This window comes from Pogoniulus pusillus, chromosome 7 (assembly GCF_015220805.1).
Source record: "Pogoniulus pusillus isolate bPogPus1 chromosome 7, bPogPus1.pri, whole genome shotgun sequence".
Classification (NCBI taxonomy): Eukaryota; Metazoa; Chordata; class Aves; order Piciformes; family Lybiidae; genus Pogoniulus; species Pogoniulus pusillus.
In genome coordinates, this window is record NC_087270.1 from 2,321,873 (window position 1) to 2,345,878 (window position 24,006).

The 24,006-nt window shown below is 48.2% G+C and overlaps 1 protein-coding gene across 1 annotated transcript; it reads left to right on the top strand.

Annotated features, from left to right (window-relative positions):
- The first annotated feature begins 3,855 nt into the window (after positions 1–3,855).
- On the top strand, positions 3,856–23,417 carry LOC135176609 (GDNF-inducible zinc finger protein 1-like). The gene is made up of 7 exons (XM_064145728.1): positions 3,856–3,914; positions 11,583–12,893; positions 13,804–14,712; positions 17,163–17,257; positions 17,955–18,122; positions 20,882–21,039; positions 23,016–23,417. Exons 2-7 carry the CDS (start codon positions 11,584–11,586, stop codon positions 23,196–23,198), a joined length of 2,823 nt encoding a protein of 940 aa, XP_064001798.1. The 5' UTR covers positions 3,856–3,914; position 11,583; the 3' UTR covers positions 23,199–23,417.
- Positions 23,418–24,006: the final 589 nt, after the last annotated feature.

The window sequence follows — 24,006 nt, forward strand, 5'->3', positions numbered from 1 at the left end:
CCAAGCCCCAGCTCCCTCAGCCTGGCCTCACAGGAAGATGTGCCTGTGGCAGCTTGGGGGCTCTGAGCTGGACTCTTTCAAGCAGTTCCCTGAAGTCCTTCTTGATCTGAGTGGCCCAGAACTGGACACAATGTTCAGGATTCATATCACAGTCTCAAGTTGTGCCAGGGAAGGTTGTTGGCAGAGAGAGTGATTGGCATTGGAATGGGCTGCCCAGGGAGGTGGTGGAGTCACTGTCCCTGGAGGTGTTGAAGCAAAGCCTGGATGAGGCACTTAGTGCCATGGTCTGGTTGACTGGATTGGGCTGGGTGCTAGGTTGGGCTGGATGAGCTTGGAGGTCTCCTCCAGCCATTTGATACAATGATTCTATTCTAAGATGTGGCCTCTGCAGAGTAGAAGGGGAGCAAAACCTTGTTCAACCTACTAACCATAGCCCTCCTAATCCACCCCAGGAAGCCTTTAGCACTTTCCTTCTGGTGGTCTTTAAGAATTTGAAAGTATCTACTGTTTTGATTATACTAGATGGAGTATTTATCTTCAGGGACAATGGTTTGAACCTGGAGCAGGGTAGATTTAGGTTGGACATCAGGAGGAAGTTCTTTGCAATGACAGTGGTGAAATACTGGAAAAGGTTGCCCAGGGATGTGGTTGAGGCTCCATTGCTGCAGACATTCAAGATCAGAGTTGATGTGGCCCTGGGTAGCCTGACCTAGATGGAGGTGACCCTGCTGACTGCAGGAGGGTTGGACAAGATGACCCTGAGGGTCTCTTCCAACCCAATGCAATCTGTGAGTCTGTGATGTCTACCTCTTTAGGGTTTTTTACTTTAATAGAGGCATTTATTTTTACATTACCTCAAGGAATTGCAATCACCATCCAACATTTCTGCAAGCTGTTAAAAGTTGAAGATTAAAACCTGCACTTAAGCAAAAAAAATGCTTCCAAGGAGGAATTTATTTGCCATTTGTCCTGGAAACAAGACATGTGTGGTGAAGTTCTTGGCAGGCCACGGTGACTTGTCCCATCCATCGGCTGTTTAACATCACTTCGTGTGATGAATGACAGCAATGTGAGGTCAGTGGTGAGAACCAGCAGCTCATTCTGCAGCAGCAGCAGTTCTGGGAGATGTGATACCCTATGTGTGCTTCTTGCTTACCCCACCAGAGTTTGGATCCTTGAGTTAGTGCCTACAACCTTTTTCTTAACATAGGAAATAATCTGCTGTTGCCCACACTGCGAGATGGTGAGGACCTGGATCTAGCAGACAGAAGTGAAGTGGGCTTACTGCAGAGGGGGTTGGACAACATGACCTTTGGAGGTCACTTCCAACCCAGACCATTCTATGATTCTGTGATAAGGAAAGACATTTAATGCACCTGAGGAACATAGAATCAAACAGGCTGGAAGAGACCTCCAAGCTCATCCAGTCCAACCAAGCACCCAGCCTTAGCCAACCAGACCATGGCACTAAGTGCCTCAGCCAGGCTTTGCTTCCACACCTCCAGGCACCGTGACTCCATCACCTCCATGGGCAGCCCATTCCAATGCCAATCACTCTCTCTGCTAACAACTTCCTCCTAACATCCAGCCTGAACCCCCCCTGGCACAACTTGAGACTGTGTCCTCTTGTTCTGTTGCTGGTTGCCTGGGAGAAGAGCCCAACCCCACCTGGCTACAGCCTCCCTTCAGGTAGCTGCAGACAGCAATGAGCTCTGCCCTGAGCCTCCTCTGCTGCAGGCTGCACCCCCCCAGCTCCCTCAGCTTCTCCTCACAGGGCTGTGCTCCAGGACCCTCCCTAGCCTTGCTGCCCTGCTCTGGACACGTTCCAGCACCTCAACATCTCTCTTCAGTTGAGGAGCCCAGACCTGGACACAGCACTCAAGGTGTGGCTTGAGCAGTGCTGAGCACAGGGGCAGAAGAACCTCCCTTGTCCTGCTGCCCACACTGCTCCTGAGCCAGCCCAGGATGCCATTGGCACTCCAGCCCACCTGGGCACACTGCTGCCTCATCTCCAGCTACTATCTACCAGCAACCCCAGGTCCCTTTCTGCCTCACTTCTCTCCAGCCAACAGACACACTGGCAACAGGAGCAACTTAATGCAGTTAAAGACTGCTTTGCAAAACTAATTTAACTTATATTTTTCAGTTTTGAGAAAACAACTGAGCATGAGTTGTGAAAAGCCATGGATTTCTTTCATCTGGCTCTTCCAAATGAAGATGTGTCTGGATCACTGAAAAAAATGAAGTCCACACAGGAACTGCTTATTTTACAGCTGAATGAAATGAGTCCTGGCAAGCAGCTGGAATTGGTTTCCAGGCGTGAAGCCTTGCAACTTCATCTCACAGAATCACAGAATGTCAGGGGCTGGAAGGGACCTCCAAAGCTCAGCCAGTCCAACTCCCCTGCTAGAGCAGGATCTCCTACACCAGATCACATAGGAACACATCCAGACAGGTTTTGAATATCTCCAGAGAGAGAGAGACTTCACAACCTCCCTGGGCAGCCTGTTCCAGTGCTCTATCATCCTTACAGGGAAAAAATTCCTCCTCATGTTTCCATGGAACTTCCTAGAGCTCAGCTTCCACCCCTTGTCCTGGCACTGGGCATCACCCAGCAGAACCTGGCTCCAGGTTCCTAGCACTCACCTTTACATACTGATAACTACTGATGAAGTCACCTCTCAGGCTCTTCTTCTCCAAGCTAAAAAGTCCCAGCTCCCTCAGGCTCTCCTAACAGAGATGTTCCATACCCTTCAGCATCTTTATGGCTCTGCAGTGGACTCTCTCAAGCAGTTCTATGTCCTTCTCGAGTTGGGGGCCCAGAACTGGACAGAGTATTCGAGATGAAGCCTCAACAGGGCAGAGCAGAGTCTGTGCTGTGAGACCTGGAGCAGAAGTGCCTTGCCTTCTCCCCAAAGCCAGAACTTGTACTGAGATGTGACATTGTTTTCTGCCTGAGGCAGGTATCTTTCATAGAATCAGGGCTGGGACCACAAGGATCATCTAGTTCAAACCCCTCTGCCATGGGCACTGACACCCTACCCTACATTAGGCTGCCCACAGCCTCATCCAGCCTGGCCTGAAACACCTCCAGCCATGGGGCCTCAACCACCTCCCTGGGCAACCCATTCCAGCCTCTCACCACTCTCATCACCAACAACTTCCTCCTCACCTCCAGCTTTGTTCCAATCCCCCCAGTCCTGTCACTCCCTCACAGCCTCAAAAGTCCCTCCCCAGCTTTTTTGTAGCCCCCTTCAGATCCTGGAAGGCCACAAGAAGGTCACCTGGGAGCCTCCTCTGCTCCAGCCTGCACAGCCCCAGCTCTTTCACTCTGTGCTCACAGCAGAGCTGCTGCAGCCCTCTCAGCATCCCCGTGGCCCTGCTCTGGACACGGTCCAGCATCTCCACATCCTTCTTTTAATGGGGGCTTCAGAACTGGTCCCACGCAAAAAGGCACACGCAAGGCCTGGCACCCTGTGGTACTCCTGACCTAACGGGGGAGCTGCTGCAGCTTCTTCAGAGGAAATAATGAAGAATGCACCCGGAGGCACGTCAATGAACGAGGAAAAGCCGCATCTGCCTGCGATTTTGGAGCACGTTGAGGGATTCAGAGCAGAAGGCGCCCGGCAAGCCCCGCTCCAAGGAGGGCGCCCACGCCCTGCCCCCACGGCAGCCGCCTGCGCCCGCGGCTCCCTCACTCAAGATGGCCGCTAAAGCCAGGCAGTTGGAAGCGGTGAGGCTGTGGCGGCCATGTTGCTGCCGGGCAGCAGGGCCCTGCCAGGCCGTACCATTCTGCTAGAGGAGGCAGGGGAGAGAAGAGGGGAGGGGCAGAGGTGGTTTCGCCCAGGGCGGGCGCCCAGGCGGGAGGAGCGCGGCTGAGGCGGGAGTGGGGCGGCTCCGGCCCGCCTGGCAGGGTAAGGCTGGGCGGGGACGCCGAGGGGCCGGGTCGCGGGGAATAGTCTGTGCGAGCTGCTGGGAAGGTCGCCGAGGAGGGTGGCATGGAAGCGTGGCTGTTGCTACCCGTGCCGTGCCGGAGGAGAGGGTGCTCCACCGCCCTCGGGGCCCAGACTGGGCCTCGACGCCTCACTGGCAGGCGTGACGGTGGCGAGGCGTCGTCTGTGAGTGGGCCTTGAGGTGGCCCAGGACGTCACAGGCTGGAGCACTGCTGCCTAGGGACACAGCGGCTGAGAGCAGCCAGGAGGAAAGGGAGCTGGGGGTGCTGGCAGAGAGGAGCTGAAGCTGAGGCAGCAGTGCCCAGGGGGGCAGCAGAGCCAATGGCATCCTGGGCTGGCTCAGGAGCAGTGTGGGCAGCAGGACAAGGGAGGTTCTTCTGCCCCTGTGCTCAGCACTGCTCAGGCCACCCCTGGAGTGCTGTGTCCAGCTCTGGGCTCCTGAATTGAAAAGAGATGTTGAGATACTGGAAGATGTCCAGAGAAGGGAACAAAGCTGTTGAGGAGCCTGGAGCAGACCCCTGTGAGGAGGGGCTGAGGGAGCTGGGGGTGTGCAGCCTGGAGAAGAGGAGGCTCAGGGCAGAGCTCATTGCTGTCTACAGCTACCTGAAGGGAGGCTGTAGCCAGGTGGGGTTGGGCTCTACTGCCAGGCCACCAGCAACAGAAGAAGAGGACACAATCTCAAGTTGTGCCAGGGGAGGTCTCGGCTGGATGTTAGGAGGAAGTTGTTGTCAGAGAGAGTGATTGGCATTGGAATGGGCTGCCCAGGGAGGTGGTGTTCAAGAAAAAGCTGGATGAGGCAGTTAGTACCATGGTCTGGTTGGTTGGGCAGGGCTGGGTGCTAGGTTGGGCTGGATGAGCTTGGAGGTTTATTCCAGCCTGTTTGATTCTATGATTCTGTGTCTGCCATGGGGATGGTGAGTGACATCTGGCCTGTCCCATGTCTCAGCCCTAGTGCTGGAGGTAGCTTTGGCCACTGGTCATGCCATGAGGAGACCACAAAGAAAAATGGCTTTGGTTTCTAATGCTCTTCGTGGCAGGGTGGGCTTTGTGGATGCTGCAGGCCTTTACATGCCTGGCAGTCTGTTAGTCAGAAGATGATTTCAGCTGTGTTTTGTAACAGCTGAAGGAACAGTGCAGCAAGGTGATATGGTTGTGAACGTTGAGGCTCTTCTATCTGTAACATGTGGTCAGCCTTGATAGCTCTCCTGAAAAAGCACTTCTAATTCAATCTGAAGGACAATGTGCTTATTTTTTTTTAGCAGGGTAGAAAGCAAAGTTTTGTATGATTAAGAAAAAACAAACAACAAACCAAGAACAAACACAAAACCCCCAAGCAACTTTAAAGTGGCTTGGTGTAATGTGTCCAGCAGTGCTCAAGCAGGTCAGAAACTGTGGCAAGAGAGGTGCAGTTGTTGCTGTTCACTCCACATCCTCACAGCTTTATATTACCTGCATCATGTGAGGATTGCTGTAAATGAGCTTAATTTTACAGATGATTTATACACTTGAGTGTTTCCATCTGTTGTTTATGTCTTTGTGATGCTCTTCTTCACCATTCTTAGCTTTTATCTCATTGCTATGAAAGTATTTTTATTATCAATTAATTTTAAGACAAGCAAACATTATTTTACAGGAGGAAAAGGAAAAAAAAAAGGCAAAAATAAAAATAGCAGAGGTATGGCTTATTTGAATAGTAAAGATTGGTCTTACACATCTCTGGGAATGACTCTTAGTGCCCTTTCCTTGGGTTGGTTTGTATGCTTTTAAGTATTCTGCCTTTTAATTCTCCAGTTCTGGATATTCAGTCTGATCTCTGGAGTGGGCCTAGTTTTATCTACCGGGATTTGGTGTACAGTACATGCAGCTGTTGAGAGTTTAGAGGAATCCTTTCTGGGAAAATTAACCTAATGCAGAATTTCCTCTTCGTTCCTCTGAAGACTTAACTGAAAGAGCTGAGTGAAGATCAGGCTCAGGGGTGATCTTATTACTGTCTACAACTACCTGAAGGGGCATTGTAGCCAGGTGGGGGGTGGCCTCTTCTGCCAGGCAACCAGCAATAGAACAAGGGGACACAGTCTCAAGTTGTGCCAGGGTAGGTCTAGGCTGGATATTAGGAAGAAGTTCTTCACAGAGAGAGTGATTGGCATTGGAATGGGCTGCCCAGGGAGGTGGTGGAGGCACCGTCCCTGGGGGTCTTCAAGAAAAGACTGGATGAGGCACTTAGTGCCATGGTCTAGTTGGCTGGATAGGGCTGGGTGCTAGGTTGGACTGGATGAGCTTGGAGGTCTCTTCCAACCTGGTTGATTCTATGATTCTATGTTTATGTGGAGTATCAGAATTTTGGGGCTTGTTTATGCAGAGTAGCAGAGGTTTTGAACTATGCAATTTAACTGCTTTGACCTCCTTTTGAGTTTTCCTTCCCAGGTGCTTGGGTGTATTGACTTCTCTGTCAGCCCCTCAAAAGGACTTTACAGTATCACACCAGTTAAGGCTGCGGCTTGGAGGAGTTGCAAAGTAGATGTGGAAGTCCAAAATATAAGAGTTTAGAAATGTTTACTGTTCTTGTGAGCATCCTCATTTACTGTGTTAGTTATCCTGCTGTTGACTGTAAAAAGCAGTTCTGTAGCACAGAGTACTTACTCTACATCTTTTCTTGGAGGCTGGAAGCTGCTCTTTAGCCTTAAAAGAGTTGTGCTTATTCCAGTGGGCCTTATCAGGAGCCACTATTGAACTGTGAACTGGAATACATTTTGGCTTTTGCAGGGGTTCTGTTAAATTGTGTTTTTTGTCAATCTTTCATAGGTGAAAATTCTTTAAAATATCTGTTTCCTTGTTACTGGGCAAAAAGCTGAAAGAGCTCAACCAACAACATGCCTTAAATGATGTTTTCATTGAAATTTTTTCATTGAGGTTGTTGTCTGTGAAACCAGCAACTTACTGCTTTCAGAATCTTCCAGGTACAGGAGGTAGATATTTGGGCTGTTAAATTTAGGAATGCTCAGTTTATGGATTCAGCTGGGAGCAAAAGCTAGGGTAGTGTAAGGTCCTGCATCTGGGTGGGTGCAATCCCAAGCACAGTTCCAGGCTGGGTGGGGAATGGCTGAGAGCAGCCCTGAGGAAAAGGACCTGGGGGTCTGGGCTAATGAAAATCTCAACATGAGCCTGCAGTGTGAGTGCAGCCCAGACAGCAGCCCTGTACTGGGCTGCAGCAAGAGCAGTGTGGGCAGCAGGGCAAGGGAGGGGATTCTGCCCCTTGGCTCTGCTCTCCTCACACCCCACCTGCACTCCTGGGTGCACTTCTGGAGCCCTCAACTCAAGGACATGGAAGTGTTGGAGCCAGTGCAGAGGAGACCAAGAAGATGCTGAGAGGGCTGCAGCAGCTGTGCTGTGAGGACAGGCTGAGAGAGTTGGGGCTTTGCAGCCTGGAGAAGAGAAGGCTTCCAGGAGACCTTGGAGTGGCCTTGCAGTGTCTGAAAGAGGCCTACAGGAAGGCTGTGGAGGGACTATTGACAAGGTCTTGTAATGACAGGACAAAGGGTAATGGGTTTGAAGTGTCAGAGGTGAGATTGAAAGTGGATATTAGGAAGAAGTTGTTTGCAGTGAGGGTGGTGAGACACTGGCACAGGTTGCCCAGGGAGGTTGTGGCTGCTGCCTCCCTGGAGGTGTTCAAGGCCAGGTTGGATTAGGCCTTGAGCTACCTGTTCTACTGAGAGGTGTCCCTGCCTATGGCAGGGGGTTGGAATTGGCTAAGCTTTGAGGTCCCTTCCTACCTCAACCAGTCTATGACTGTAGAGACCAAAGTTCTTCGTGTTCATAAACTGTTTGGAAGGCACCTTAAAGTTCCAACCTGGCATTGTCAGAGACACCTTCCTCTAGACTAGCTTTCTCAAGGCTGGCCTTGAACAGCTGTTTGATTATTCAGTGGTTATTTCAAGCCAGCATTAACCTGCAATTAAAATACAAGATGTATGTTGACTGAGAGAACAGATGATTTACTGCAATGTTTGTCATCCCTATTCCTGTTGATGTGGATGGGAATTCCTTAAGGGTCTTCTTTTGCAATTAAGTGTTAATGAAGTGTAAGGGGAAAACAGGTTTTCTTGGTCCATTTGGAATAAGAAGCTGCTTCCTTACCCTGAAAATGAAGCAGAATACTTGGAAAGCTTCTATTACTTGAATTTTTTTTAGGGAAAAAAAATATTACATACTTGGGGCTTTTTAACCTAGAGAAGTAAAGACTGAGGGGGATTTTTTCTTAATGCTTATAAATACTAAAGGATGGGTGGCAGAAGGATGAGGCCAGCCAGTGGTACCCAGTGACAGGATGAGGTAACAGGCACAAATTTGAATGTAGAAAGTCCCATCTCAATGTAAGGAGGAACTTCTTTGAGGATGATGGAGCCCTGGACCAGGTTGCCTAGAAAGGTTGTGGAGTCTCTTGTCTCTGGAGTCATTCAGAACACATCTGGATGCTGTCCTGTGCAAACTGCTGTAGGTGAACCTGCTCTGGCAGTGGGGATTGGACTCCAGTGATCTCTTCCAACTGCTATTGCTCTGTGATTCTGTGTAGAGCAGAAAAACAGGATATAATCATCAGCACTTTAGAAAATCAAAGATCAGTTTCCTCCCCAAAGGTAGTAAAAAGCACAGTTCCATATATTTTTCAGGAAAAAAATATGCTCAGAGTAATGAATTTGTAATGTTTTCATTGGAAAGAGAATTCAGCAAAGCATTTTGGGGTTGATTTAATCTAGAACCAGATGAACTAACGAGGTGATGTTGGAATGTGCCTCTCTGTTTGACATGGTATCAGATACCAGTGTTAGAGCTCACATGGGAGTGTGTAACAGGAGTTTATCACAGATGGGAATCTCAGGGAGGATTCGGATGAAATTAGCCCGTGCTCTGCTCATTGATTTCTTTAAGTGCTACTGATCAGCGAGCTTTGCAGCCTGGAGGTCAGCCCCAAACAGGGGTATCCTGCTGGAAAACACGAAGACAGGGGACAGATTAAGTGGAAGCTTTTGAAAATTTTAGGACTGAATATAGGTATTAACCTCCAGGTGTGTGCTGCTTCTTGCTGTTAGGATTATGTCTTGGCATAGCTGCTGATCATTGGTAGCAAATAGTTGGCAGAGATTGCGTTGAAAGCTTTCAAAAATGCCCGTCGGCTACAATTTATAAGGTAGAGACTGATAATTACTGTAGGAGTCTGGATATGAGCAGCCCTTTTCTGATCTGAGGCAACACTATTTTCATAGAATGGTTTTGGTTGGAAGGGACCTTAAAGTTTATCTAGTTCCAACCCCCCTGGCATTGGCAGGGTCGCCTTTCATAAGATCAAGTTGCTGAAGGCCTCGTCCAACACAGCTTTGAACACTTCCAGGGAGAGGGCATCCATAACCTCCCTGGGCAAACTTTTCCAGTGTTTTACAACCCTCACTGTGAAGAATTCCTTCCTAATCTCCAGCCTAAATCTGCCCTCCTATAGTCCTGGAAGGCTGCTGTAAGGTCTCCTTGTACCGTTCTTTTCACATACCCCTTCTCAATTTCCACCTTCTGTGGGGTGTTTCACCACCTGTTTCGTCTTCTAGTCACTTTCCATGTTTTTCCTGTAGCAGTACTTTTGTCTTCTCTGAGTAAACAACCTCAACCTTGCTGGCAGGAGGTAGGTCTGCACTGGCCAGGTAAGGAGGCTGAGATTCATAGAATTGTTTGGATTGGAAGGGACCTTTAGAGATCATTCAATCATAGAATCAACCAGGTTGGAGGAGAACTCCAAGCTCATCCAGTCCAACCTATCACCCAGCCCTAGCCAATCAACCAGACCATGGCACTAAGTGCCTCATCCATCTTTTTCTTGAACACCTCCAGGGACGATGACTCCACCACCTCCCTGGGCAGCCCAGTCCAATGCCAATCACTCTATCTGGCAACAACTTCCTTCTAGCATCCAGCCTAGACCCCCCCCGACACAACTTGAGGCTGTGTCCTCTTGTTCTGTTGCTGGTTGCCTGGCACAGGAGCCCAACCCCACGTGGCTACAACCTCCCTTCAGGTAGTTGCAGACAGCAGTGAGCTCTGCCCTCCTCTTCTGCAGGCTGCACACCCTCAGCTCCCTCAGCCTCTCCTCACAGGGCTGTCTCCAGGCCCCTCACCAGCTTTGTCGCCCTTCTCTGGACAGGTTCCACTATCTCAACATCTCTCTTGAATTGAATCCTCACCCCCCTGACAGGGACACCTTTCACTAGATTAGGTTGCTCAAGTCCTCATCCACACTGACCTTGAACACCTAAAGGGAGGGAGCATCCGTGACCTCCCTGCGCTACCTGTTCCAGTGTCTCACCACCCTTATTGTAAAGGCACAAACAGCCCCATTGATTGCGGGGGAACTTGTTCATTGACTACTCAGTATCAACATCCCAATGAAGTCCAAATACTTCTGCATAATTCCTTGACAGTTATTTTGTATCTAGTAGAATTTCTGTTGTTTCCTGCCTATACACACATTCCAGCCACACTCTGTGGGGTCACTAGAAAATCAATTAAAACCCCTTAAAACTGCTGTTTGGGGTGTCACAAGCATTCAGTGACTTGTGTCTTGCAGATTAGAAGATGATTGCAGTAGCTTGTAACAAAAAGAGAATTCTCAAAGCTATCTCTCAGGCTGACTCTATGAACCTATTCACTCCAGACTGTGCGTTGTATTCGACTTCCTGGTGCTTTATATTGAAGGTGCATTTGTTTCTTTCATCAGCCAGTTTATATCTGCCAGGAATATATTTAATATAATGTCAAACACAATTCAGTTGAGAAGTGAACGCTTGTTTTGGTGTCGTTTTCTGGCAGCCATTATTGCTGTCAGAGGGAAGCACAGCAAAGCCAAGCTCAAACGGAGCCTTTCAGCGATAACAAAATGCTTTGTCTGTTTGTTTTGGCCTGATGTTCTTCCCTTGGTTACAAAGCTCTTGTAAGCATGTGCTGAGTAACAGACATTTAAAACCGTGCTAGATCAGAAGATCAGCTTAGAGGATCAGATCAGAGCATCCAAAGGGCTCAGGAGGGCTGACAGCATCGTTTGTGCTTTATGAACAAGGGTATCAGTGGTGCAATCAATGTCATGTGTGGATTGAGACAGGAAAGCCACAACATTCCTGGGCACTATTTACTGCAGTTACAGCTGATGCCATCTCTGGAGCTGGGGGTCCTGGGTAGTAAATCGCCAAACACAGTAGAAGCTTTCTAATTATCATTTTTAACCCTTAAGTCTGATCACTTACGTGGAGAGGAAAAAAAAAGAAGCAACAAAATAGAACCAGATCCAAATATTTCTCCCCTGCTTTGTCACAGAGACACTGAAAGCACAGGCAGGCTGAAAGAATTGAGGCTTTTCAGATTCACAGATTGCATTGGTTTGGAAGGGATCTTCAGAGGTTATTTTGTCCAACACCCTTGCATTGAGCAGGGACACCTCCAACTAGGTCAGGCTGGCCAGGGCCACATTAAGTCTGATCCTGAATATCTCCAGGGATGGAGCCTCATCTGCACCCCTGGACAGCCTGTTCCAGTATTCTACCACTCTGAAAAAGGCAGAGCAGGTGCTCAAACATTTGTCTGTTTTTCTGGCAGGATGGAGAAGAAGAAAATTCGGATGAAATCCAAGGGAGCTGCTCCCAACCTCCTGAGGGCACTGCATTCTCTGTACCAATTTGGTCACCTCTGTGATGTGACCATTCACACACAACATCTGGGAATCCAGGAAGAATTTCTGGTTCACAAAGCTGTCCTGGCAGCTTCCAGCAACTATTTCAAGGGACTTTTCCTGCACAATGAGATGCTGGACACCAAGAATTGCACGGTGACTCTGCAAGACATTTACAAGGAGGAGTTCACCTCCTTCCTGGAATTCGTTTACACTGCAGAAGTGGAGATTGAAGCGGAAAAGCTGCAGCGGATGAAAGAAATAGCTGAAAGACTTGAATGCAAGGATTTACTTGACATCTGTGAAGAAGTGAAAGCAGAGGGCAGGAAGGGTTTGGATTTGAGCCTCCATCTGAAAGGGCAGCTGTGTGAAACCAGTAGGGCACCGTGGGCTCACATTCAGCAAGAGAAGAACCGCAAGCAGAGTAACTCTTCCAAAGCTGTGGCGGTACCTGTGCAGAGGAAACTTTGGGATAGGCAGAAGCATGACAAATTACTGTCTGGCTATGAGCTCATTGAAGGCCAGCCAGCAAGCCTGGAGCAAGAGGACACTGCTTTCCCAGGCCCAAAATCCAGGACAGCAAAGCTGCTGAAGTGCAGCAAGATGGACAGCAGCAGAACTAGGCTCAGTGTGGATCTAATTGGTCTGGAAGATGAGACCAGTCATTCTTTCCTAAGTCATATGGAGTCAGAGGAAGCCTGTGTAGTAACTAAGAACACTCTGCATCAGCAGTGGGAAGATGAAAAGAGCTTAATGTCCAAATTTCCCAGAAAAACAGAACGCAGGAAGTCCCCACGGCATGTGGCTGAAGTTCTGCCACAGATTGCCTGTGAGAAGTGCAGTGAATCCTTCCAGCTTATCAAGCAGTACCAGGCCCACATGGAGTTTGAGCACCAAGTCAATTTGGCTGTCCAGTACTGCTGCAACACCTGTCAACAGCTCTTCTCCACACACCAGAACCTCCACCAACACCTCCTTGCCACTCACAGTAATGAGCAGAACTTCTTCTGCCTTTTCTGCAACAAGAGGTGTAAGAGCCAGAAGGACATTGATGAACACATCTGCAGGGTGCACGAGAAGAAAGGGAATCCTCAGGCCTGCCCCTACTGTGACAAGCTCATCAGTTCCAAGTGTGGTCTGACAGTCCACATCCGGACCCACACCGGGGAGAAACCCTACCAATGCCAGCACTGCCCTGCCAGCTTTGCTCAGAGGTCTGCTTACAACACGCACATGAGGTACAGCATTCCCAGCATCCCATGCACTGGGGTAGAAGCCTTTCCAAAGTCCTTATTTTTTTAGTTCTAGAATTTCTTGGATCTGATCGGAAGCAGTAACCAGTACGGATTAGGAGGCTGGAGAAGGCCCTTGGAGTCCTGGTGGACAAGAAGTTATCCACAGGACAGCAGCGTGCCCTTGTGGCCAAGAAAGCCAGCGGTATCCCAGGGTGCATTAAGAAGAGTCTGGCCAGCAGGTCAATGGAGGTTCTTCTCCCCCTTTACTCTGCCCTGGTGAGACCACAGCTGGATTATTGTGTCCAGTTCTGGGCACCCTAGTTCAGGAGAGACAGGGATATACTAGTGAAGGTCCAACAGAGTCATAGAATGGAGAGGGTTGGAAGTGACCTCTGAAGATCACCTAGTTCAGCCCCCCTGCCAAAGCAGGGTCACCTAGGGCAGGTAACACAGGAGTACATCCAGATGAGTCTTAAAAGTCTCCAGAGAAGGAGACTCCACAGCTTCTCTGGGCAACCTACTCCAGAGCTCTGTCAGCCTCACTGTGAAGAAGTTTTCCCTCCTGTTGAGGTGAAATTTCCTGTGTTCCAGCCTGTATCTGTTGCCCCTTGTCCTGTCACTGGACACCACTGAATTTATGCTTCTCTTGATTTAAGTCCAGAATCTCTTATCTTTCCAGCATGGCTCTGGAAGAAAATGTCTAGTCCATCCCATGTTACTAGTTAGGTGACAAATACAATGAAAAGACCCCATCTTTGATAAATTGAGACCTTTCAATTGTCTTTCCAACTCTACATGGAATTTTCCTGTAGTTCATGAATAATTAAAAGGAAATGACTCTCCCTACAAGGCAAACGTGTTTGAATTAGAAGAAACCTATTGAAGCTGTGCTGTCTTTTATTTGTTTTAACAGAAAAATCCATGAGTCTAGGCAAGAGAGGGAGCTTCTGCCTGTCTATTGGATGGTGGTTTCACCTGTGCATAGACCAAACGTGACAAGCTTTGACAAGGACCCTGAAAGAGAGACGTGGAGTGTGACAGCAGAGCCTGAAAGACAAAAACGTGTGAGGAACAAAGAGGCCACGAGATGTGAGGAAGGACCTGGGTGTTCATGTACAGCAGACTGTAGCAATGAGCAAGAGAAGCAGAAACGGAAGGAAGCTGAAAGAAGAAGTGAAGAAAGGGGTGAAGAAGACAAAAGTGAAATGAGTGTGAAGGGTGAGGAGGAGGCAGATGATGAAGCAGCCTGTTCAGAATTTGAGAGCAGAGATAACGAAGAGGTCTGCACTGACAAGGAAGATAACGAATGCTCTAATGAGAAGGATCGCCAAAAAGGTGGATCGGATGAAGAGTTTCAAATAAAGAAGGTGCATAAGAGGGGTGTGAATAAGAAATCTGCCTATGTCATAAGGTGTGAGAAGTGTCGCGAGCAGTTCATCTCACGGAAGAAGTATGTGGACCACTGCCGTGACGTCCATCAGTGCCTTCCTGGCAAAGTCTATCAGTGTGACGTCTGCAGCAAGTCCTTTGCCAGTTACAACAGCTGGAAGGAGCACCGGGCCTGCGTCCACACCGAAGAGAGGCAGTTTGCCTGCAGCCTTTGCAACGCCACTTTCAAAAGGAAGCGTGATGTGCGCACCCACTGCGTGCGGAAGCATGAGGGCAGGGCCAAGCGGCCCCTCTGCTCCGTCTGCGGGAAGATCCTCAGCTCCCGCACGGCGCTGGTGTTCCACATGCGGACACACACAGGAGAGAAACCTTACGAGTGTTGCGTTTGTCACGCCAGGTTTGCTCAGCCCTCTCAGCTGAAGATCCACACCAGGTCAGCCTGCAATACTGATTCTCCCGTTCCTGCTTCCTGCATGCCCACTGTCCTTTGGTGTTTCTTTTTTCTCCTCCAGCTTCCCAGTTGTAATGGGTTAGAGTGGATCCCTCTCCCGGTAGATTAAATTCACTACAGGTCAGAATTTCACTGCAAGTCCTGACTTTCTAAAGACAGGAAAAATGAAATTGTATTTAGAATCATAGAATCAGCCAGGTTGGAAGAGGCCTCCAAGCTCATCCAGTCCAACCTAGCACCCAGCTCTAGCCAGTCAACCAGACCATGGCACTAAGTGCCCCATCTAGGCTTTTCCTGAACACCTCCAGCCATGGCCACTCCACCACCTCTCTGGGCAGCCCATTCCAATGCCAATCACTCTCTCTGCCAACAACTTCCTCCTAACATCCAGCCTAGACCTGCCCTGGCACAACCTGAGGTTGTGTCCCCTTCTTCTGTTGCTTCTTGCCTGGCACAAGACCCCAACCCCACCTGGCTATAGCCTCCCTTCAGGTAGCTGTAGACAACAATGAGCTCTGCTCTGAGCCTCCTCTTCTGCAGGCTGCACACCCCAGCTCCCTCAGCCTCTCCTCACAGGGCTCTGCTCCAGGCCCCTCACCGGCTTTGTTGCCCTTCTCTGGACATGTTCCAGTATCTCAACATCTCTCTTGAATTGCGGAGCTCACAACTGGACACAGCACTCAAGGTGTGGCCTGAGCAGTGCTGAGTATAGGGGCAGAAGAACCTCCCTTGTCGTGCTGGCCACAGTGTTCCTGATCCAGCCCAGGATGCCATTGGCTCTGCTGCCCACCTGGGCACAATTATAGTTTAAATATAACAGGATAAGGAGAATAAACAAATCGCCTTAAAGAAGACGGAGATGTGGTCAAGTGGCAGCAGGGAAAGATAGCAGTGGGTGCAGCAGAAGCAGCAAAGGGGAAGATCCAAGCTGTGCTTCCAGACATAAAGCTTTTGATGCTCCAATGAAATCATATTAACTTATCCATTGTTGTCATTTTATGGCATATCCCTGGCATGTCCACCTCTCTACTCAGAGACTCCAGTACTCTTCCACTTCTAGGTTTCTCTGTTCCAAATATTTTCTCATATTTGAGCTAGAAATCTAGCTCAAACGGCCACAGCACTTCTGAGTCATTCTCCTTGCATGTCGTGACAGCAGGAACACTGGGATGTCATTTGTTCTGTAGCATCTGTGATTAATTCTTTTACGTAAAGCTGCTCATCGCATTACTTAAAGTAAGGATTTTGAAACATGCTGTAATCCAACTCATAAGCTGCCCTTTGAGACAGCCTTCAAAGTAAGATGATCTGCAGTGATGAATGGTATCATGGGCTGAAGAATTAGTCAAGGCCCTCAGAGATCCAGATGCTGAGCCCTGCTCACTCTTTATCACTTGAAGTGTGGGATTTCGTTTCTTGTACCTGCCACAAAAGCTGGGCTTGTCATTTGGGCTCCCTCTATAGTCACTGGATGAATCACACTCTGATGGTGCCTGTGTTAAATGTGTCCTCTCCCAGGAGAGAGTGAATCATTCCATGGAATTTCCCATCTTCTTCCAAGCAGGGAGCACAGCAGATAGCTTGTAAGAGGAGGTTAACTGTCAGAGGCAAGAGGAGTCTCATTGTTAGCGATTGTGGATCCATACAATGGAGACCAATTTCTTTAGCCTCTTAAGTGTTTTTACAGGGCCTTAAAACCTTCTGAGGTCTTCTGATTTGGGACCAGAAGAACATCTGAAATCTGTTGACTAAATTGCAGCAGAGCTGCAGTGTGACTGCAACAAAACGGTGACTCATATGGTTTGGGTTGAGTAACTGTCTGGCTCATCTTTGCAGCATTTTGCCTGACAACTCAAAAATTATTTCTTTTTCCACCTCATACCCTTTAGGCTGGATTCAGAGAAGTCAGCATGATGTTAAAACCCAATGGTAGGCTCAGATTTTCTCTGATTTGAGCTAGTTTAAGGTCAGATGTCCAGAAACACTCTACGCCTGACTTTTACTCAGCGCCTTTTGCCTTAAAAATATCCTGCCAGTTAAAACTTGCAGAGCAGAGGACATGAGTCTGTGAGTGATGGTAGGAAGCCAAGAATGTGGCCCACAGTGTCCCGAGAGACAATTTAGATGCACTTGCAGCCTGTAGCACAGCAGCAGCTTGTCATCATCTCTGCTTTCTCCCTTCTCATGCTAGGAGCTGTAACTCATGAAATAAAGGTGGATTGTGTAGAGTGAGGAAAAGATAGATGGGAGTTTTAGTGCTGTAGTGGAGCGCTCTACTCAAACACTCGTGATTCCTGAGTGAGCAGAGCATGCTTTTTTTTAGTTTAATTAGAAAAGTTAAGTGTGCTGCCTGTAAAATATAATGTCCAATGCATCATTTTAATGCATTATGAGACCTGATTTATTAATGCTTCTGTTTTGCTTCACTCTAGGTCCCATACAGGGGAAAAGCCCTATATTTGTGAAGACTGTGGGGCTTGCTTTGCTAATAAAGGCAAACTCACTGGCCACAAAAGGACTCACACGGGTAGGCACTGAATATTTCTGCTCTTTCCATCTGGTTTATTTCATCTTCTGCCTTCATACTACTAAAAATGGTGAGGTGGGATTCGAAGGAGGAGCCTGTTTATTTTTGTAGCTCACAGAACAGACTTGAAGTACTAGGAGGGAGCTGCTAGAGATGGAAAGGTGTTTGAAAGCCAACTTGGAGATACACAACTCTGCTTAAAGAATGTATAGATTCATAGAATGGTTTGGGTTGGAAGGCACCTTAAAGATCATCCATTTCCAACCCTCATGTCATGCACAGGGACACCTTCCACTAGCCCAGGTTACTCAAGGTCTCATAACATGGCCTTGAACTCCTCCAGAGAGAGGCATCCATGACCTCCCTGGGGAACCTGCTCCCGGTGTCTCACCACCCTTCCTATAAAGATTTTCTTTCTAATCTCCAGTCTAAATCTGCCCTCCTCAAGCTTGAATCAATTCTCTCTCTTGTCACACCAAGGCCTTGTAAAAAGTCCCTGTCCAGCTTTCTTGTAGGCCTTGTTCAGGTACTGGACAGCCACTATAAATTCTCCCTGCAGCCTTCTCTTCTCCAGGCTAAACAGCCCCAACTCTCACAGCATGTTCCCATAGTGGAGGTTCCCCAACTTCTTTGTGGCCTCTTCTGGACCCACGCCAACAGTTCATCTTCATTTGGAATGTCATTTCTCTTCACTCAGGAGAGCGCCTTTTTAAGTGCGATGTATGCGGAAAACACTTTGCCACCAATGAGTACTTAAAATGCCACAAACGGTGCCACATGGGTGCCAAGCCCTACAAGTGTGAGGTCTGTGGGAAGACATTTGGACTGAGAGCTTCGTTGGCCCAGCACAGTAACGTCCATGCAGGTAACACAGCAAACCTAGAGGGGCTGGGAAAAGAAATGAAACTGAAAGCTTGGTGCTCAAGTGGTTCCCAGTTTGGGTGATGGAGCCACTGCTTTTATAATCTCCTTAAATAAGGAGATGAGAAGCATGGATTGTACTGGTCCTGGTTTGTTCAACAGTGCATGATATCATGGAGCTGTTTAGGTTGGAAAAGGCCATCAAGATCACCAAGTCAAACTGTTAATGCCAAGTCTTCACTAAACGGTGGCCCTTGGCACCACATCTACACATCTTGTAAATCACTCCAGTGATGGTGAATCCACCACTGCCCTGGGCAGTTTGTTAATGCTAGACAACCTTTTTGGGGAAGAAACTGTTCCTGATGTCCAACTTCCCTTGGTGCAACCTGAGGCCACGTATCTTGTCCTACTGCTTATTACTCAGAGAAGAGGCTGATCCCATATTCCTTCAACTTCCTCCCAGGTTATATCATCTTGTGTCATATCAGATGATTCTTGCCCTGAAGCCTGGGGCCTGTTTCATGCTGTTGAAGGCACAGAGAGTTGGTGGAGTTGCTGGTAATGCCACTTATGGGATCAGGAAGCTCTTTCCTTGCAGCAACAACATATTTTGTCACATATTTCAGGGCTTCATGACTGCATCTCCTACATGCACCCCTTCCTTAGTAGTGATGCCCAACGACAGGACAAGGGGTAATGTGTGAAAGCACAGGAAGTTTTATTTAAACATGAGGAGGATTTTTTTCCCTGTGAGGGTGACAGATGGGGTCTTGAAAGTCTCTGTCAAGTCTCTCTCTCTGGAGATATTCAAAACCTGCCTGGATGTGTTCCAATGTGATCTGGTATAGGTGATCCTCCTCTGTCATGGGAGTTGGATGAGCTCTTGAGGTCCCTTCCAGCCCCTGACATTCTGTGATTCTGTGATCTTTGTCTGCTGAAAGGAGGCTGTAGCTGAGGGGGGTCAATCTGTTTTCCCATGTACCAAATGATAGGATGAGAGGAAATTGACTCAAATTGCACCAGGGGAGGTTTACATTAGAAATTAGAAAAAGATTCTTCACTGAATTGGTTCGGAAAGAGTGGAACAGGCTTCCCAGGGAGGTGGTTGCATCCCCATCCCTGGAGATCACAGAATCATAGAGACATACAGGTCTTTTCCAAAAAGCCCTTTAGGATCACCAAGTGTGCTAGTTTGAAGCTAGCTAGAATGTTTTGATGAGAAGAACTAGATTACAGGCTGTGAAAGCGAAACAGTGGTGATGTCTACTTCTCTCATAGGCTTGCTGAGAGGTATAAGAACAAGAATGTGTATATAGATAAGACATTCGGTGACTGCCTGGGCTTTGAGCTGCATTTTCTCTCTCTAACCTAACCTGATTAATCCACCTGCTTCCTAACCCTCCCCCCCCACTCCCAGCAGGCCCTACATTCTTTTTTGGGCACAAGGCAACATTTGGGGTAAGGTAGAGAGGGGTGGGAGAAGGTGGAAGGGTGGTTGGGAGCCCCTCCTGGGGACTCAAGTTTCTGGGAGGGCTGTTGTGTTTCTGTATTACCTTTTGCCTTGTCTATTTCTGTCTATAACTGTATATACTGTAACTATCTGCTTGTATATTGTGCTAGCTGTAAATATAAAAGCTTCCCTTCCATTCCCAGAGCCGTCTGAGTCTAGTTTGGGTGATTTCCAAAGTGTGGGGGGGTAGGTAACACCCAAACTATCACACCAAGTCCAACATATAACCTTACTCTGCAAGATTCACCTTAGTAGATACCAGTGGATACCTAAGCACCTTATCCAAACAACCCTTAAACACATCCAGGGTGGGTGACTCAATCACCTCCCTGGGCAGCTCATTCCAGTGCTTGACCAAATGCCATTGGCCTTCTTGGACATGAGGGCATGTTGCAGACTCACAGGCAAGATGTTTCAGAGAAGCAGAGATGTGATGCTAAGTGATGAGGTTTAGGACTGTGATGGTTTGGGGGTTACCCCGCCCCTCCCACACTTTTGTATTTGCCCCAGCTAACTCAGACGGACCCTGGGAATATAGATGAAGCAATTTATTTACAGCTAGCAGAATTTACAAGCAGCTATTTACAATATATACAGTTATATACAATTATATACAGAAATATACAAAGGATAAACAATACAAAAGCACAACTCCCCTCCCAGAAACCTGAGTCCCCAGGAGGGGCTCTCAAACCATCCCAACACCTCCCCCGGCCCTCTCAACCTTACCCCAGTTCTCAGGAAGAAGAGAGGTGCGGCCAAGAGGTTAGGGAGCAAGGTTAGTAGGAGCAAGGTTAATGAGATGTGACCAGGTCTGAAGGCAAAGGCAGAAGGAAAAGACAAAATGGAGAAAGTTTACTTCTTCTTCCCAGAGTTCTCAGTGAGACTGTGAGAGAAGTTGACATCAATTGTTTTCATTTCACTGCCTGTTATCTAGTTCTTTTACCAAAACATTTTAGCTTGCTTCAAACTAGCACAATGACTTGGTAGAGGTGGATAATGCTTGGGCTGCTGGGGGAGGTGGTCGTGTTTAAAAGGAGACTGAGTGAGGCACTTAGTGCCATGAGTTAGTTAATTAGAGGGGTTAGGTAATGGGTTGGAATCTTATGATCCTAGAAATCTTTTCCAACCTGGTTGATTCCGTGACTCTGTGATTGACTCAATCACGGAATTGTTTCAGTTGGAGAAGACCTTGAAATGGGGGCCAGAAGAACCTGCCTTTTGTCTCCTGCTTTGCCTTTTTTTAATAGAGACCCGTCCATATTTCTGTGAGCAGTGTGGGAAAACCTTCACCCAGCAGGGTGCCCTCCGGCGCCACCAGCGCATTCACACCGGGGAGAAGCCCTACAAGTGCAAAGCCTGCGAAAGGACCTTCACCGACATGTCCACCCTGCGCAGACACGTGTTGGTATGCTGCATCTTTGCCAGGCAGCCCACGGTGCTGACACTGGAACTCCCCACAGGAGATTCTTTGGCTTGATGGCTCACAGTGGTGCTTAGCTACTGATCTTTGTTACAATGAAGTGCAGAAGAATGAATGTTAGGGCTGGAGGATTGATGACAGAACTATAGAATGGTAGCGCTTGGAAGGGACCTCTGAAGATCATCAAGTGTCTGTCAAAGCAGGATCACCTAGGGCAGGCCACAGAGGAACACAGCCAGACAGATCTCTGCAGCTTGGAGAAGAGAAAGCTTCGAGGAGACCTTGGAGTGGCCTTCCAGTATCTGAATGGGCCTACAGGAGGGCTGGGGACATGACAGGGCAAGGAGGAATGGGTTTAAAGTGTCAGAGAGGAGATTGAAACTGGATGTTAGGAAGAAATTGCTTGCAGTGAGGGTGGTGAGACACTGGCACAGGTTGCTCAGGGAGGTTGTGGTTGCTCCCTCCCTGGAGGTGTTCAAGGCCAGGTTGGATGAGGCCTTGAGTGACCTGTTCTAGTGGGAGGTGTCCCATAGAATCACTTAGAGCTGGAAGAGACCACAAGCTCAGGTTGCCCGGGGAATTTTTGAATCATAGAATGTGATTTTCAGTTGCATTCTGTGATCTGCAACCTCCCTGAAGGTGTTTATAGCCAGGTTGGATAAGGCTTTGAGCAACCTGTTCTAGTGGGAGGTGTCCCTGCCTATGGCAGGGGTTTGGAACTGGCTGAGCTTTGAGGTTCCTTCCAACCTAAACAGTGTTGATTCTATGAAAATCTGTAGAGAAGGAGACTGCACAACCTCTCTGGGCAACCTGCTCCAGGGCTGCACCACCCATTCACAAGAGAAATTTTTCCTCATGTTGAGGTGGAACTTCCTGGGTTTTAGTTTGTATCCATTGTCGCTTCTTTTATCACGGGACACCACTGAAAAGAGCCTGGCCCCTTCTTGACACCCACCCTTCGGAAGTTGTAAATGTTAATAAGATCTCTCAGCCTTCTCTTTTCCAGGCTACACAGCCCCAGGTCTCTCAACCTTTCTTCATCAAGCAGATGTTCCAGTCCCTTCAACATCCTTGTAGACTTAATTGGATACTCTCTAGTAGAACTCTGTTGCTTTGGAACTGGAAAACCCAGAGGTAGACACAAAATTAAGTCAGAGTAGAGGGAGAGGAGAATCTTACTTGACTTGCTGGCCACATCAGTGCACCCCAGGATACCACTGGCCTTCTTGGCTACAGGAGCACACTGCTGTCCCATGGAATGGGGTCTGCCTTTTACTGGTTTTTATACTTGATTTGTGCAGAATTTGTTATTCCTGAAGCATGCAGAATTTTCTTCCAGCAGCTCCCACTGCTGCCTGTCAGACCACTCACCTCCTCATTTGTTGGACTGCCCTCAAAAGCAAAATTTAATCTTAATGGTTGTTTAAAATACCTAATTCTGGTTTCATCCTCTTCCTACAGAAGGAATGGTGTCACATACTGTATTGCTTCTGCCATCTTTTAGACCTCCTACACAGAGCCCATAATACAGTGGTTTAGAACATTTCGTGTTCATAGATTCATAGACTAGTCTGAGTTGAAAGGGACCTTAAAATCATCCATCTCCAACTCCCCTGCCATGGGCATGGACACCTTCTACTAGACCAGGTCACTCAAGGCCTGATCTAACTTCCAGACAGGGGCCATTCACAACCTCCCTGGGCAACCTGTTCCAGTGTCTCACCAATCATAATCACAGAATGGTAGGGGTTATAAGTGACCTCTGGGGCTCATCTAGTCCACCCCCCTCCTAAAAGAGATTCACCTAGAGCAGGTATCTCAGGGTTGTGTCCACAGGACTTGAGCTTACAGATTTCAACTTTTGTGTTCAAGTGCAATATCAGAGTTAACCCTGATGCTGTTTGATTTTTGCACTGGAAGAAACTTTCACTGATTAAAGTTATTATTTTTCTTTCCTTCAGATTCATGACAGGAATGCTCACTGGAGAAGTTTCTTAATAGATCTTACGACCAAAAAAGACCATAACTGGTCCAAAATCGAGACCTTCTCAGAAGCCTGCATGGATGAAGACTCTGCACCCGAAATTTGGTCGGTTGGCCAAGGTAAACTTTGTAAAGCAGACAGTGGTGTTCTTAAAAAGTAGAACCTGCGCCACCCAGTGTTAGCAACTCAGAAGACACTGACCGCGGCCTTTTATACTTCTGACGTCACTTACCTCCTGAAATCTGCTTCTTCTGCTCAAATTAGAGTAAATTATCTGAAAAAAACCCATATTTCTGTGTACAGACACTACGGAGGCGCTTTTGCTGTCCATTTTTACTTGGATTTTTTTTTTCTTAATAAAGATGCTCTCATACCATAATTTGCCATCATATTCTTATTTTGCATAGAATCACAGAATCAGGCAGGTTGGAAAAGGCCTCCAAGCTGTTCCAGTCCAACCTAGCACTCAGCCCTAGCCAATCAACCAGACCATGGCACTAAGTGCCCCATACAGGCTTTGCTTCAACACCTCCGGGGATGGCAACTCCACCACCTTCCTGGGCAGCCCATTCCAATGCCAATCACTCTCTCTGACAACTTTTCTCCTAACACCGAGCCTGAACCTCCTGAACCTGCCCTGGCACAACTTGAGGCTGTGTCCTCTTGTTCAATTGCTGGGTGCCTGGCAGAAGAGCCCAACCCCACCTGGCTACAGCCTCCCTTCAGGTAGTTGTAGAGAGCAATGAGGTCTGCCCTGAGCCTCCTCTTCTGCAGGCTGCACACCCCCAGCTCCCTCAGCTTCTCCTCACAGGGCTGTGCTCCAGGACCCTCACCAGCTTTGTCACCCTTCTCTGGACAGGTTCCAGTTTCTCAACATCTCTCTTGAACTGAGGGGACCAGAACTGGACACAGTATGTATGAAACTCAAAACTTGTTAAAAATAAGCTCAGGGCTTGGCCTCACATGAG